We start from the raw sequence: 13,565 nt of genomic DNA on the forward strand, positions 1-13,565 counted from the left end.
TTTTGAAATTTTCATTAAAACAAAAATCCTGAAAAATGTATCAGTTTCCACAGAAATGATTTCTGAAGGATCATGTGACACTAAAGACTGGAGTAATGATGCTGAAAACTCAGCTTTGATCATTGATTTTAAAATATACTCAGATAGACATAACATTTAGAATAATATTTCACAATATTACAGTTTTTACTGTATTTTGATCAAATTAATGCAGTCTTTGGTGCAAGAGGCAACATTAAAACTATGAATAGGAATAATAATATCCTGAATGAATAAGAAATCCTACCAACCCCAGATTTTTAAAAGGTAATGTATATAGTCCTGAAGTATTATACACTTGATACAAAATACAGTTTTACATGATTTAGAAGTTTAACACAACTTATTCTCATTAAAAGACAAAGATAGCAGAAGATAAAATCTGTTAGGTGGAAAAAAAAAAATGTTAAAGTCAGTTTTTTTGGGGGTTTTTTTACCATAAATGGGCATCTCAACCATTTAGTGGAGGCTCATAATACAAGGTTTGAAGTGTGTCCTGTAATGTTCTACACTGTATTGCTGAGAAAAGAGTGTTTTTTCTGTGGTAAAGACTCATGGTAAAGTGCTTTATAACCCAACAATAAATAGCCACAATTTCGAGCTAGTATCTCTGAGAGTGGCTGAAAATAAAACATAGTGAAGAAACTACAAACCCACAGGGTTTCAGCTGAAATGAGGTGGGTTTATAACCATTTTGCCTTTTGGGTTTCCCAAATAATCAGTCACTGGAAGAGAGTGACATTAACAGGGCACTTACGTCCCCTTTTAGATGGCCCATAAATATCAAAAGTGAGACTGATGGATAAAAAGCAAGTGTCCTGACTTGTGCTTTTCTGAGGGCTGAATTAACTATAATGGAAGAACAGAGTATCAATACAACAAATTATACTAAATATCTCACATCAGCAAAACAAATGTGGTACAAACGGATTTACCACACAAATGAATCCGTCATCAGCGACTCCTATCCTGGGCTACAGGTGTCAAACAATTCAGAGCTCAAACCGTTTAAGTCTCACTGAAAAACAGACACATAAAGGGCGCAAGAAGTCCTGACGGGTCTCCAGAGGTCTGACTTACTGGTGAATGGCTTGAAGGAACTTGCGTTGATGTTTCCTGACTTTGGCGTGGTCCATCTTCCTCACCAGCTTGGTGTTTTTATAAATGAGCCACGTCTCCCTGAGAACATTAGCAGCTGTGTTTTTCACCTGTGGGAGAGTTAGCATTGTAGCATTCAGCGCTCGGTCCTGCTGAGGCGTCCTGGGCCCCGATGTTTGAATATGGCTTACTTGGTTTGCAGGATAGCATAAACTTGGGATATCTACTGGAATAGTTGGCTTGTTAGCAATCAGGTCTAAGATATGTTGTTCTCTTAACTCTCAATGTGATTTAGCTGCGCTTTTCAATGCGATAAATAAATAGGACAGGGGCTCAGGGACGGGTGCTCCAAAAATGTCAAAAAATTACCATAAAATTTGCCAAAAACATAGCAGATGGGACACTGTTTGGGAAACCTGTTTGAAAAGAAAAAAATTGGTAACCCTGTAGAGATTAAAATTTGGGTTCTGGAAGTAAAAATCCCATTTATATTCTCAATAGCAACTGATTTTCAGCGATAACTTATAAAGCTTTAAAGACAGACCAACTATGAGTTATGAGGTTGTTAATCGATGGTATATGCTTCTGCTGAAGCCATCAGCCCACATTATTCAACTTGTTTTTTTAATAATAGTGTTCATCAATGTGAAAAACTACATTACTCTTAATTCTCCAAAGAAATCCACCAGAGAATCATGACAAATGAACTCTCTCTACATGTAACTTATACAGTGCCATTCAAAGTTTGGGATCAGTAAGATATTTAATGTTTTTTAATGGGGTCTCTTCTGCTCATCAAGGCTCTATTTATTTGATCAAAAAACAGAAAACGAAGGAATATTGTGAAATATTATTGCAATTTATAATTTCGGTTTCTTATTTTAATACACTTTAAAATGTAATTTATTCTGCAAAGCTGAATTTTCAGCCTCATTACTCTAGTTTTCAGTGTCACATGATCCTTCAGAAATCATTCTAATATGCTCATTTATTATGTGTTGAAACTGTTGTGTTGCTTAATATTTTTTTTGAACCTGTGATACTTTTTTCCTTGATTCTTTGATGAATAAAAAGTTAAAAAGAAAAGCATTTATTCAAAATATAATTTTTTCCAACAATTTAAGTCACTTTTTATCCATTTAACACATCCATCCTTAATAAAAGTAATAATTTCTTTAAAAAAAAAAGAAAGATACTGACCCCAAACTTTTAAATACAAGTGTATACTGTAACACAAAATTGCTATTTTGAATAAACACTGTTCTTTTTAGCCTTTTATTTATCAAAGAATCCTGAAAAAAGTATCACAGGACCCAAAAATATGAAGCAGCGGAACTGTTTCCAACAATAATTATAAATCAGCATATCAGAATGATTTCTGAAGGATCGTGTGACACTGAAGACTGGAGTAATGATGCTGAAAATTCAGCTTTGATCACAGGATAAATTATATTTGAAAGTATATTCAAATAGAAAACTGTTTGCAATAATATATTTTACAATATTACAGTTTTTCCTGTATTTCTGATCAAATAGATACAGCTTTGATGAGCATAAGAAACTTCTTTTAAAAAATATATAACTTTTGAATAGCACGGTGTATAAAATCAACACCTTTAAGTCAATAGTTTTTTTATTCATCTTTTATTTATCATTATTTAAAATTTTTATTTGATTACGTTGTTCGTAATGGTTCATGTGATTGTAGTTCATTGTAGTTCTTTACCTCGCTAAAGCAGAGTACACAGTCTCATACCTTTGTAAAAAATCAGTTCGTAATGTTGTGGTTCCCCTCATAGCTAGTTGGTTTGGTTCATAGCTTATAACCTTTATCTTTAATAAAGACTTTTATAAAAGTCCCTATTGGAAAAAAGAATGGCAAATATACTTCCAGAACCAAGGCTGCTGAAAAAACATAAGCAGACACTAGCACTATATAGAGTTTGGTGTTAGCTTGTTGCAGAGTATTAGCATTAAGCCTACGGTAGCGTAATCAGCTAATCGTAAAAGAATATACTTTGTTTATATGACAAAGCTTATCTGGCTAACCAAGTAAGCCATGCTTGAAGAATGAAAGCCTATTTCTCATATTTCTGACAACGTCGTAGCTGTTTTTAACATCATTATTAGTAATCTTCCTCTCAAAAAGCTGAATTTTGTGTATTTTGAAAATTGGGCTTCAAAATACTGTTTCGTAAGCAGCGTGTCACCTTAATACATTCAAACATTTTGTTTATATTTAATAAATGCAACTTATTTTCCACTTTGCATAAGCTGGATATTATTTTCACAGGTTTGCAAAGATTAAGAATAAACGGTGACATACGACGCCACAAGCCTCATGTTTAGGAGTTCAGACTTACCCTTTTTGTCAGCTGGGTGTCCATCATAAAGTTATGTACATGTTTTTCAGCTTTGGTTAATTCCAGTTTTTTTGCGACCACAGCGACCACCAAAGCAGTGCATCCGGCTCCCTGACAAAACAAACAGCCGCCTTAAGCTTTCAGTCTAAAACAAACCTTACGTTACGCTGAGATACAACCCTTACCATAATGCCGGTGAGGAGACAGACTCCTTTCCCACAGTATGTATTGGGGACCATATCCCCATATCCAATGGTTAGAAAAGTTATTGAGATCAACCACATGGCTCCAAGGAAATTGCTGGTTACATCCATGTTGTCATGGTATCTGGTAAGGGTAAAATGGCATTAGAAAAACAACTACAATTACTTTACGCCCACCTATGACTGACTTAATTGTACGTTAATCAATCAGCCGTGAAAATTGTGCTAATTTGCCTCACATTATACATTTAAGTAGTGCTCGCTCCACCGCAGAAGTTGGACATGCTGTTGTTGCTGTAAGCTAATACTTAATTGGCTAATTGAGGGATCTAGCTGAGTTGGGACACAATTGACTCGGTTTCCAAACCTATTTAACTGCTGTTTAAAAGGTTACACAGCTCACAGAAGCTCTTCAGGTCTGCAACGTGAGAGATTTGATACTCTATAGGGTTTAACAGGTTGAGAGAAAGGCACAGTATCTTTTTTCCAAAATGATGCATTTTTGATACTAATAGCTCAGTTTCTAGAAAATGTGAATATTTTACTTCTATACAATTGTATATAATTGAGAATACATATATACAATATCTAATTGTATGCTGTAACATCGGCGCACCCAACAAAAGGAAATGTGTGTCGATCTGATTTTCTAAATTAAATCACCTAGTAAAGTGTAAATTACCACAAAATGAATTTATGATTTTAAAATTCTATAATTAAAATCATATTAAAGTATTATAAATAATGTTATTTATAATAAAATATAATAATGTTATAATATAATATACATACAATGTATCTTTACATTTTCTAAAAAACAAACTCACCTAGTAACTCCAAGTTACCAAAACATGAATAAATGATAACTGTATAATGTAAAAAATATATAATATAATATAAAATGTATATATACATTTGCTAAAACTCACCTAGTAGCTGTGAGTTACCATGCAACTGTACAATTAAAAAAATATACAATATAAACTCATATATATATATATATATATATATATATATTCTAAAATGTATATGTACATTTTCAGAAAAAAATCACCTAGTAACATAAATTATTAACATAACATTACCAAAACACAAATTCATAATAATTATATAATAAAAAATATATATAATCTGTTAACAGAATAATGTTCTAAATTATATAATCTAAAATACATATTCTAAAATGTATATATACATTTTCTTAAAAACAGTAAATTAGAAAAACAAGAATTCATGATAATTGTATGATGTAAAAAAAAAATCTAATCTATTAAAATTATACATATATTTTATATAAGTCATGTAGTAACTGTGAATTACCCAAATAACATTACTACATTACTACTTCTGTGTAATTGTTGGTATATATGAATAGTGTAGTTATATTCATTCAATGTGTCTTAAAGACCTCCTAAAAATCTCTCCATCAAACCAAACTTCCATAATCTACTGTCAGAGCAACAAAGTGGGCCACCTTTCACACGCCCTCACAGTCCAGGCGGCGATGATCCACAGAGAAATGGTGAACACCAGCAGCACTGTGCCGGGACAGATAGTCATGAGGGTCTTCATGACAAAGCGTGTGTTGAAGTTTATCTTGTTGAGGGCACCGATACTGCGCGACGACGCATCGGTGAAGAGTTTGCTATGCAGCAGCATGACGCGAGCAATGAGGTACAGACGGAGAAACATGGGAATGGACAGGATGATATCCACGTCGGCGTCCGTCTTGGACGGTGCGTAGGAAAAGGCGAGCCGCGCCGTCCATGTGAAGGTGTAGTTGCCCGGGATGGGGTGTATGGCGCACACCAAGATCTCCAGACAGATGAAGAAGATGCGCTCGTAGGTCATGGCTATCCTCCAGTCGTCTGCAGCGTTGTCCACCATGAACAGCTATCAGGAGGGGAAAAAAGCACAGAAAAATTAAACTGTAGAAGCAGGAAAAAATTCATCTTCCAGAAATGCAAAAAAAATAAAATAAATAAAAAAAGGAATTAGTGCTGTCAAATGATTAATCGTGATTAATTGCATCCAAAATAAAAGTTTTTGTTTACATAATATATGTGTGTGTACTGTGTATAACTATTATATATATTTATTATATATAAATACACAAACATGCATGTATATATTTCAGAAAAATGTTATGTTTGTATATTAAATATATTTATATATAATATAAATTATGTGAATATAAATATATACATGTAAATATTTTCAAAATATACACTGTGTGTGTGTGTGTGTGTGTGTGTGTGTATTTATATATACATAATAAATATACACAGTACACACATATATATTATGTAAACAAAAACATTTATTTTGGATGTGATTAATCGGGATTCATCGTTTAACAGCACTAAAATAAATAAATAAATAAATATTTAATATTAAATATTAATATTTCCTAATTAAATGTAAAGAATAAAACAGAAGTAGATTCATTCTTAATTTATAAATGATAACTAATAATATAAAAAATAAAAAGTATTTAAATAAGTTATTTTCTTAAATAATATTTTTGCACCTCAAGTTTTTTTTCCTCCCCAAGTGAGAATTTATTCTGTCCACTTCATTCTCCTCACTAACTGTAATTTCAACCTCGGTCTGTCAGCTTCTGCCAAGGTGCAATGCTCACGTTCCAGATACAGCCAGGGTTCTCTCCAACTGACCAGCGGGCTCTGGAACTGCATTGCTTTTTTTCTACTTTTGCTACATAGTAAATCTCCCTCTTTCCCCTTCTCCCTGATCCCATAAATATTTCCACCCAGTTTCGATCTGGTTCGCTTCATAACAGCACAACTGTTACTGTTCACGTTTTCAGCTCTGGTTTTCCCTTTCAATTTCTCAGCAGGTTTTTCAAATCATTTTTAATTAATATTTAATTAATATTAAAGACCATCGACTCTACCGTGCGACTCCACCGGGCAGGGACACCGGCAAGGGATAGTAGTAGCTTTTTATTTAATTTTTTCATTGATATGTTTATTATTGAAATGTTGTTGTTATATGCATGTGTTAATTTTATTTAATTTCTTTATTTTCTTAAATATGTGGGTAGATAGTATTTATAGAGTTGTAACTTTTTAGTTTTAGTTACTTTTTCTTATTTGTAAGTCGCTTTGGACAAAAGCGTCTGCTAAATGACAAAAGTAAAGTAAGTAAAGTAATATTCACATTTATTAAACTAATGCTGAAACTCTAAGAAACTCTCTCCCTTGATACATTACTGTAATATTAAAATTTTTAATTAATATCAGAACTCAAACTACTCAACTGAAATTCATTCAATTTCTATTTATTTTCAGATAAGATAATAAACACTCAAATAAAATGTGATGTACAAGCATTTAATACATAAAAATGCATAACTTTCTAATAATACACTATAAATTCAAAGATTTTTCAAAGTTGTAAATAAAATAAAGATTAGATTACATTGTTTTAAAATCCTAATTTAGTATTTCTACTTCAAAATTTTGTTTAATTCAATGAGTTACTTGCTATTCTTTTTTGTACTAGTGAAATTAACTTAAAATTTTTCAAAATTAAAAAAAAAAAAATACAGTTAATTATATTTCTGTTCCAAGTTGTTGTTCAATATTCACTTACTGTCAATGATTTTTTTTCTATAAAAACAAAACAATTAAAGTTTATCACAAAATATTCAGATATATAGAAAAATGTAAGCGGTTTGAAAGTGTAGGGAAACTCTTCATTTGCAGAGGTGCTGAGTGCTTTTAAATTGCTTTCTGTTTCCATAGCAACAAGGACTTCTCTGATTGGCTGAGGCCTCTTCAGCATTATAGGTAGTGTAGTTCTTCACTAATAGGGCCCTATGATTTCTGCAATGCAGAAAACACGGACGAAATCACAGAATCCAGACATGGAAATGGAATTTACTGTATAACTCAGAATTTCACGGAATTTGCCAAATTTTGGATGGATACAACAAATCAGTACACTTCAATCAAAACGCGACATGGACTAGTGTCTGTGAATATTAAGCTACAAAAATATAATTTAAATATGAATCCTGTGTGTTCTGCTTGTCTATAAATGGCACAGATGCACAGTTTCGTTAACTACACACATACTGAAGTGCCACCTTATGAGTACATGATCAAACAAACAATCTCTAGAACTGCTCTGAGAGTGACTTTATGAGCATTTTACTGTTTCTTTTGAGTAAATCTACCATCATCATCATCATCATCAATCTTATACAAAAAAAAAAAACCTAAAGGTCTTCAAAGCAACCCGTCGGTTTAACTTGAAGTAACCGTGACAGAAATATTACTTAATGCAATGATAGTACTACTACTACTAATACAATTATTATTAAAACATTATTTTTAAAGGAATATTCACCAGAATAGTTTTTTTTGTTATTTTACAGAATTTATTTAGCAGAAAATGTTAAATACACAACAGTTTTTCTGAAAAAATAAATAAATAATATATATATATATATAACCAATTAATTAGAGATGGTTTTGATTATTAATATTGATTGAAATCATTAAAATGAAATTCAAAAAATTTAATGGAAAACATAATTTAGTAAAAAATAAAACTGAATTTGAGAAAAAAATAGTTAAACTTTGAATGAATTGCGGTTTAATATTGTAAGTTTCATGATTTCAATTAATTAGACATGCTTTTTGATTAATTAAATTTAATTAAAACAGAGTTTAGAAAAATTCAAATGGAAAAAAATGGAATTGGGAAAGGCCCTACACAAGGAATTTGAAATCACACTGATTTTGATACAGTAGCTTCATCTTGGGACATGAAAGGCTTATATGTTACTGTTAAAAATCGACTTCTCTGTAGAGATAACGAATGGGATTTATCCTCCGGAAGCCGTCTGTTGCGCTCGAGCGTCAGATCTCTTCCCTCCCTAACGCTCTGTGCCGATCAGCAGCGGTTTCTTCCTGTGCTTTCAATCACCTCGAGGTACCGACAGCCAACATCAGCGTGAGATATTTCACCAGAGCGGTGCAGTCAGCACAATTCAGAGGCTTCTGCTGACAGCCTTTATCCAACGAGACTGTGGCTATCTGATATGAGAAAATGTGCAAATGATAAACCCCTGATCCAATATGTGCAAACGGCTTTCCTGCCTTCTTACAGCACCGGGCTATTTCAAGAGTAATGGGCTTATGAGGTACATAACCGAATTATTCTTTAAAATGACTCTTGCTTGAGGCTTTGAGATGCTGCTTTAGTGCTGTCCTGTGGTTTTCCCCTCATGTAGTACCACACGTATAAAACCTCAACGTTTGGATGGTTTAATAGCATTTATGGTCACTTATTTACTCTGCTGGATCCACAGTATATGGATCATGGGGCAGATGTTTGAATAAATCAAATGACGTGAAACCAGGCAGAGGATAAATGCAAATGTTATAATATAAACTGACACGCTGCCAAATAACCTTGATTTAGACTGCATTCCTTATCTCTAAATTCATCATTAAGAAAAACTGCTCCACTTCTGGAGGCAAATGAGATTAATAACCCAGATTCACTGATAATGCATTAAAACATTAAGTAAATCTGAGTGCTGCTTGACCATACAAAAACGTGTTGAAGTGACTTCCAACGCACTGCTATGCTGATGCTAATGGACTCTGAGTAGTTATTAGCACATTGTTATTCTGTTGCTACCATAGATAAGTATACGTAGATGCCACATTCGACGGCACTAGACATGTTGACGCATCAACATTGGAACAGTCAATGTGTGTTCACTCACAGTATCAATCAGAGTTTTCCAAGATCCTACAACACTGCATAGCCTCTGGTTGTAAAAACCTGATCCTGAAGAAACAGACTAACCGTTCATACAAACGGTTTTGTGGTTTAATATGTTCAAACTGTTCATTTCTGAGACTCGATTCCAAACCAAAAATTGTATTCAATGATTCGCTCACATAATTGCATGAAGTGTATAATTGCTTGTTTGCATAGTTGCTCATTTTTATTTCGGCCAATTATGCACTAATATGAAATATAATCTAAACAGCAATATTGACCTACTACTAGGATATTTTAAATTTAAAAACTATTTAAATATTGCTGTTTATCTTATCTTAGGTATAAGTGCATAAAGGTCCTAAATGATTAAACATTATTCTTCTTTATTGAAACACATTTTACTTATTTACATTAAATAAATTAAATTTAAATCCATAAATATAGATACATTTTGAGATATTGAATATCATAAAAAGAACTGAAAAATATTGAGCTATTTTGCAAAACCTTCCTCAATTATTTATAATACTTTAGAATTTAAAGTATATATTTAAATTTTAATTAGGTTTTTATAGCAAAAACAGACATGATTTACAGTACATCAATCAGTTCAAACTGTCATTAATGCATCACTTCAGGACTCAACTAAAATCAATGATTCGCTTATGTTGTCACTCAGAAATGTTCATATTATATATTACATGACATTACTGAGTTTTATAGTGATTTTATTGCAAATCCTTAGTATGAGCAACGATTATTGATGGTATAGTAATGCTTGCTTTGAAATCATCACTAAAAATTAATTTCAAAGAAATTTAGTCAAATGGACTGGTATTTTTAAGTTTTTTTGTTTGTTTTTTAATTTTCTGAGCACTACATTTCTTCAATGGCAATAACTTTAAGGTATGACAATTGTTAAAATATTTTTTTCTGACAAAATTGCTCTGTTGGATGTGGAGTCAAGACATTTACAAATATGATTAAAAGATGAATATGAGACAAAACTACAGAATATCACATTTTATTATTGGGTGATTCAACACATAGATGTTTTACCAGCTAAGAAGTTCAGCACGTTTAGAGTTTCATCCCTCTATCTGATGTGAGCATAAGTATTGGAACCGTTGCCTCACAGGTCTTTCTAAGTGATCAGCTGTGTCCTGTTGCATTAATTCTTCAGATATTAAAAGCAGGGAATGTGTCGTATCAGTTATATCCATTACTTCTGCATTCTGAATCCTGCATTCGATGATGACACACACAAACCAGGATGAAGATGAGGGAGCTGTTTGGGCAATTTGGATGCTAAAGAAAAGAGGAAGTCAATTAGAGCTCTAGCAAAAACAAAGGGCATGGAGAAATCAAGAGTTTGGAAACCACCAGCGACACCAGCAACCAACAACGACCTGATCGGCTGAGAAAACAACAGTAGTTGATGACAGACAAATCAAAAAAGCTATCAAAATGATCCCTAAAAGACGTGTCTGTAAAATCAGCAACAACTTCCAGAAAGCTGGGGTGATGCTCTGACAATTTACTGTCCTCAGGAGACTTTGACACAGAATTACAGATGCTACACAGCAAGATGCAAACCTCTGACCAGCACCAAAAATAGAAAGGCAAGACTAGAGTTTGCAAAAAAGCACAAAGGTGAGCCAGAAGAGTTTTGGAACTGTGTTTATGGACCGATGAGACAAAGATGAACCTTTATCTAAGTGATGGGAAAGCAAAAATGTGAAGAAAAAAAGGGAACTGCAAATGATCCCAAGCATACAGCCTCATATGTTAAGCATGGTGGAGGTGATGTCATGACATGGGCATGCATGGCTGCCTCTGGAACAGGCCCTCTCAACTTTACTGATGACTTAATGTATGATGACAGTAGCAGAATGAATTTGGAAGGGTACAAATCTTGCCTACCAATATTCAAGAAAATACCACCAGATTCATTGGGAAGTACTTCATATTGCATCAGGACAATGACCCAAAACACCCTGCCAGTTCAGTCAAGGAATTTATAAGGGCAAAGAAATGGAAAGTCTTAGATTGCCCAAGTCAATCTCCAGATTTAAATCTGATTGAACATGAATTTCACCAGCTGAAGAGGAGAGTAAAGGCAGAAACTCCCCAAAACAAGCAACAATTGGAATTGGCTGCATTAAAGGCTGGGAAAAGCATTTCAAAGGATGAGACCAAGAGTCTGGTGATGTCTATGGGTCACAGACTCACTGCTGTGATTGTGCGCAAGGGATCTGCAACTAAATAATAGTTTTTAATCTTTTATATCTGCCTTATGTTCAACTGTCCCAATACTTATGCTCACATCAATGAGTGGGATGAACTCTAAAAGTGCTGTTCTTTTTATTTGGTAAAACATGTTGAAGCGGATAATAATAAAATGTAACATTCTGTAGTTTTGTCTCATATTCATCTTTTAATCATATTTGCAAATGTCTTGATTCCACAGCCAACAGAGCAATTTTGTCTGTACCGTTCCAATACTTATGGAGGCCACTGTATATTTATTTTTACATTTTTAAAGTAATTGTTTTTTAATAAAAAAAAATTTATTTTAATTGTTTTATGGCAAATAGAGCATTAAAGTTGTGAAGTTTGATTCATCAGTTCATCATCAAATCTATATTAGTGTATAAAGAGATTAAAATGATTAAATATCATTCTTCATTATTCAACTACATTTTTAATAGTATTTTACTTTTTACATTAAAAATATTAAAGGTACTTCATTACAAGTTGAAATGTAAAAAATAAAAAAAAGGTTTTAAAGGGGTCATCGGATGCCCATTTTACACAAGTTGATATGATTCTTTAGGGTTTTAATAAAAGGTCTGTAACATACTGTGGTTAAAATTTCTCAATGGTAGTGTAATAACACCTTCCTTACTCTGTCAAAATCAGCTCTGTCTTCAGCACTAGTCCATGTTGCTTTAAATGCTAATGAGCTCTGCTGCAGACCATAGATATGTGTAGATTCCCTATTCAATCGCTGCAGATACATTGATGCGTCAGCCATCTCGCATTCACCATAATAATCAATGAATATTCAAAGATATACAAGCGTATAACTTGCTGTTGTAGATGCACACAGTCAATGCGTTCAAAGATTCGCAGACCGTTCCAAAAATGGCAGATGGCTTACGTATCCCATAGAAACAGTCGATAATGAGGCATCTAGGTATATATATATATCTATGGAGCATACTAAACTTCAGCCGTGAAACTGGCTAACTAGCACATTATTAGGAAAGGCGATTTGCAAAGATTCATAAAAACCCTTATACTCACTTCTTCTGTAGATGAAGCTGGGGGAATTTTTATCATTATAGGATGGATGTGCACACACACTTCCAACACACATTTTTGTTCAAACAATTTGAAAAGTGAATTTTGCATCCGATGACCCCTTTAAACTATTTTATAGAAAATACATAAAATTTGAGTTACTGATAGGCCCATTGAAATATTGAGTTATTTTGCCCAAGCCTACCTGAGCAATAATAATTTATGGTAATAGTAATGATTTCTTTAGCCACCATTACTATAAAGCTTGAATCATTTGGACAGAAAATAAATCCTTCATGCCTCAAAGCTTTTAGAGTTTTTTTTTCTTAGCCAAAAGACTGTAATGACAAAATAAACATTTCCATTTTAGACCCCTGTAGTACCACCTACACATGTTAGTCACATGAATCACACAGCCTCAAAATACGAAACTAATCCCTCACACATGTGAACACAAAACACACACTCCTACAACATATCCTAATTCAAACACAGCAAAAATACATCAAAAACACAGGATTCTACCAAAAATCAAATCAAGCCTCCTGGGTCTAATCACGTTTGGACGTTCCCGTCTACACCGGCTCATGACAGAAATCGTAAGAACAGAAGAAAGGGAGATTTTAGACCAGATAAGACACATCAAGTGTCCTAAAAGCCCTGACAATTACCAGAGATGATGTAACATTAACCAGCCTGTCTGTTAGTTTAGGCTGTTGTTCGACTTTCCGTGCGAGTGTAACTTAGACAGCGAAACACAAGCTGCCTTTCCGAACGGTGACAGACACTA

At 33.3% G+C, this 13,565-nt stretch overlaps 1 protein-coding gene across 2 annotated transcripts in view; it reads right to left on the reverse strand.

Annotated features, from left to right (window-relative positions):
• The window catches only part of LOC306865712 (small conductance calcium-activated potassium channel protein 2-like), a gene marked incomplete at both ends in the record, with an annotated part of 42,573 nt that overhangs the window by 19,764 nt on the left and 9,244 nt on the right, over positions 1 to 13,565 (reverse strand). For both annotated transcript variants that reach the window (XM_079410468.1, XM_079410469.1), the window contains 4 exons: positions 1,120 to 1,247; positions 3,501 to 3,611; positions 3,686 to 3,827; positions 5,178 to 5,596. In XM_079410468.1, the coding sequence (XP_079266594.1) occupies positions 1,120 to 1,247; positions 3,501 to 3,611; positions 3,686 to 3,827; positions 5,178 to 5,596 (800 nt within the window). The remainder of the gene's footprint in view (positions 1 to 1,119; positions 1,248 to 3,500; positions 3,612 to 3,685; positions 3,828 to 5,177; positions 5,597 to 13,565) is intronic.

The sequence above is a fragment of the Barbus barbus genome, assembly GCF_936440315.1.
Source record: "Barbus barbus genome assembly, chromosome: 47".
Taxonomy (NCBI): domain Eukaryota; kingdom Metazoa; phylum Chordata; class Actinopteri; order Cypriniformes; family Cyprinidae; genus Barbus; species Barbus barbus.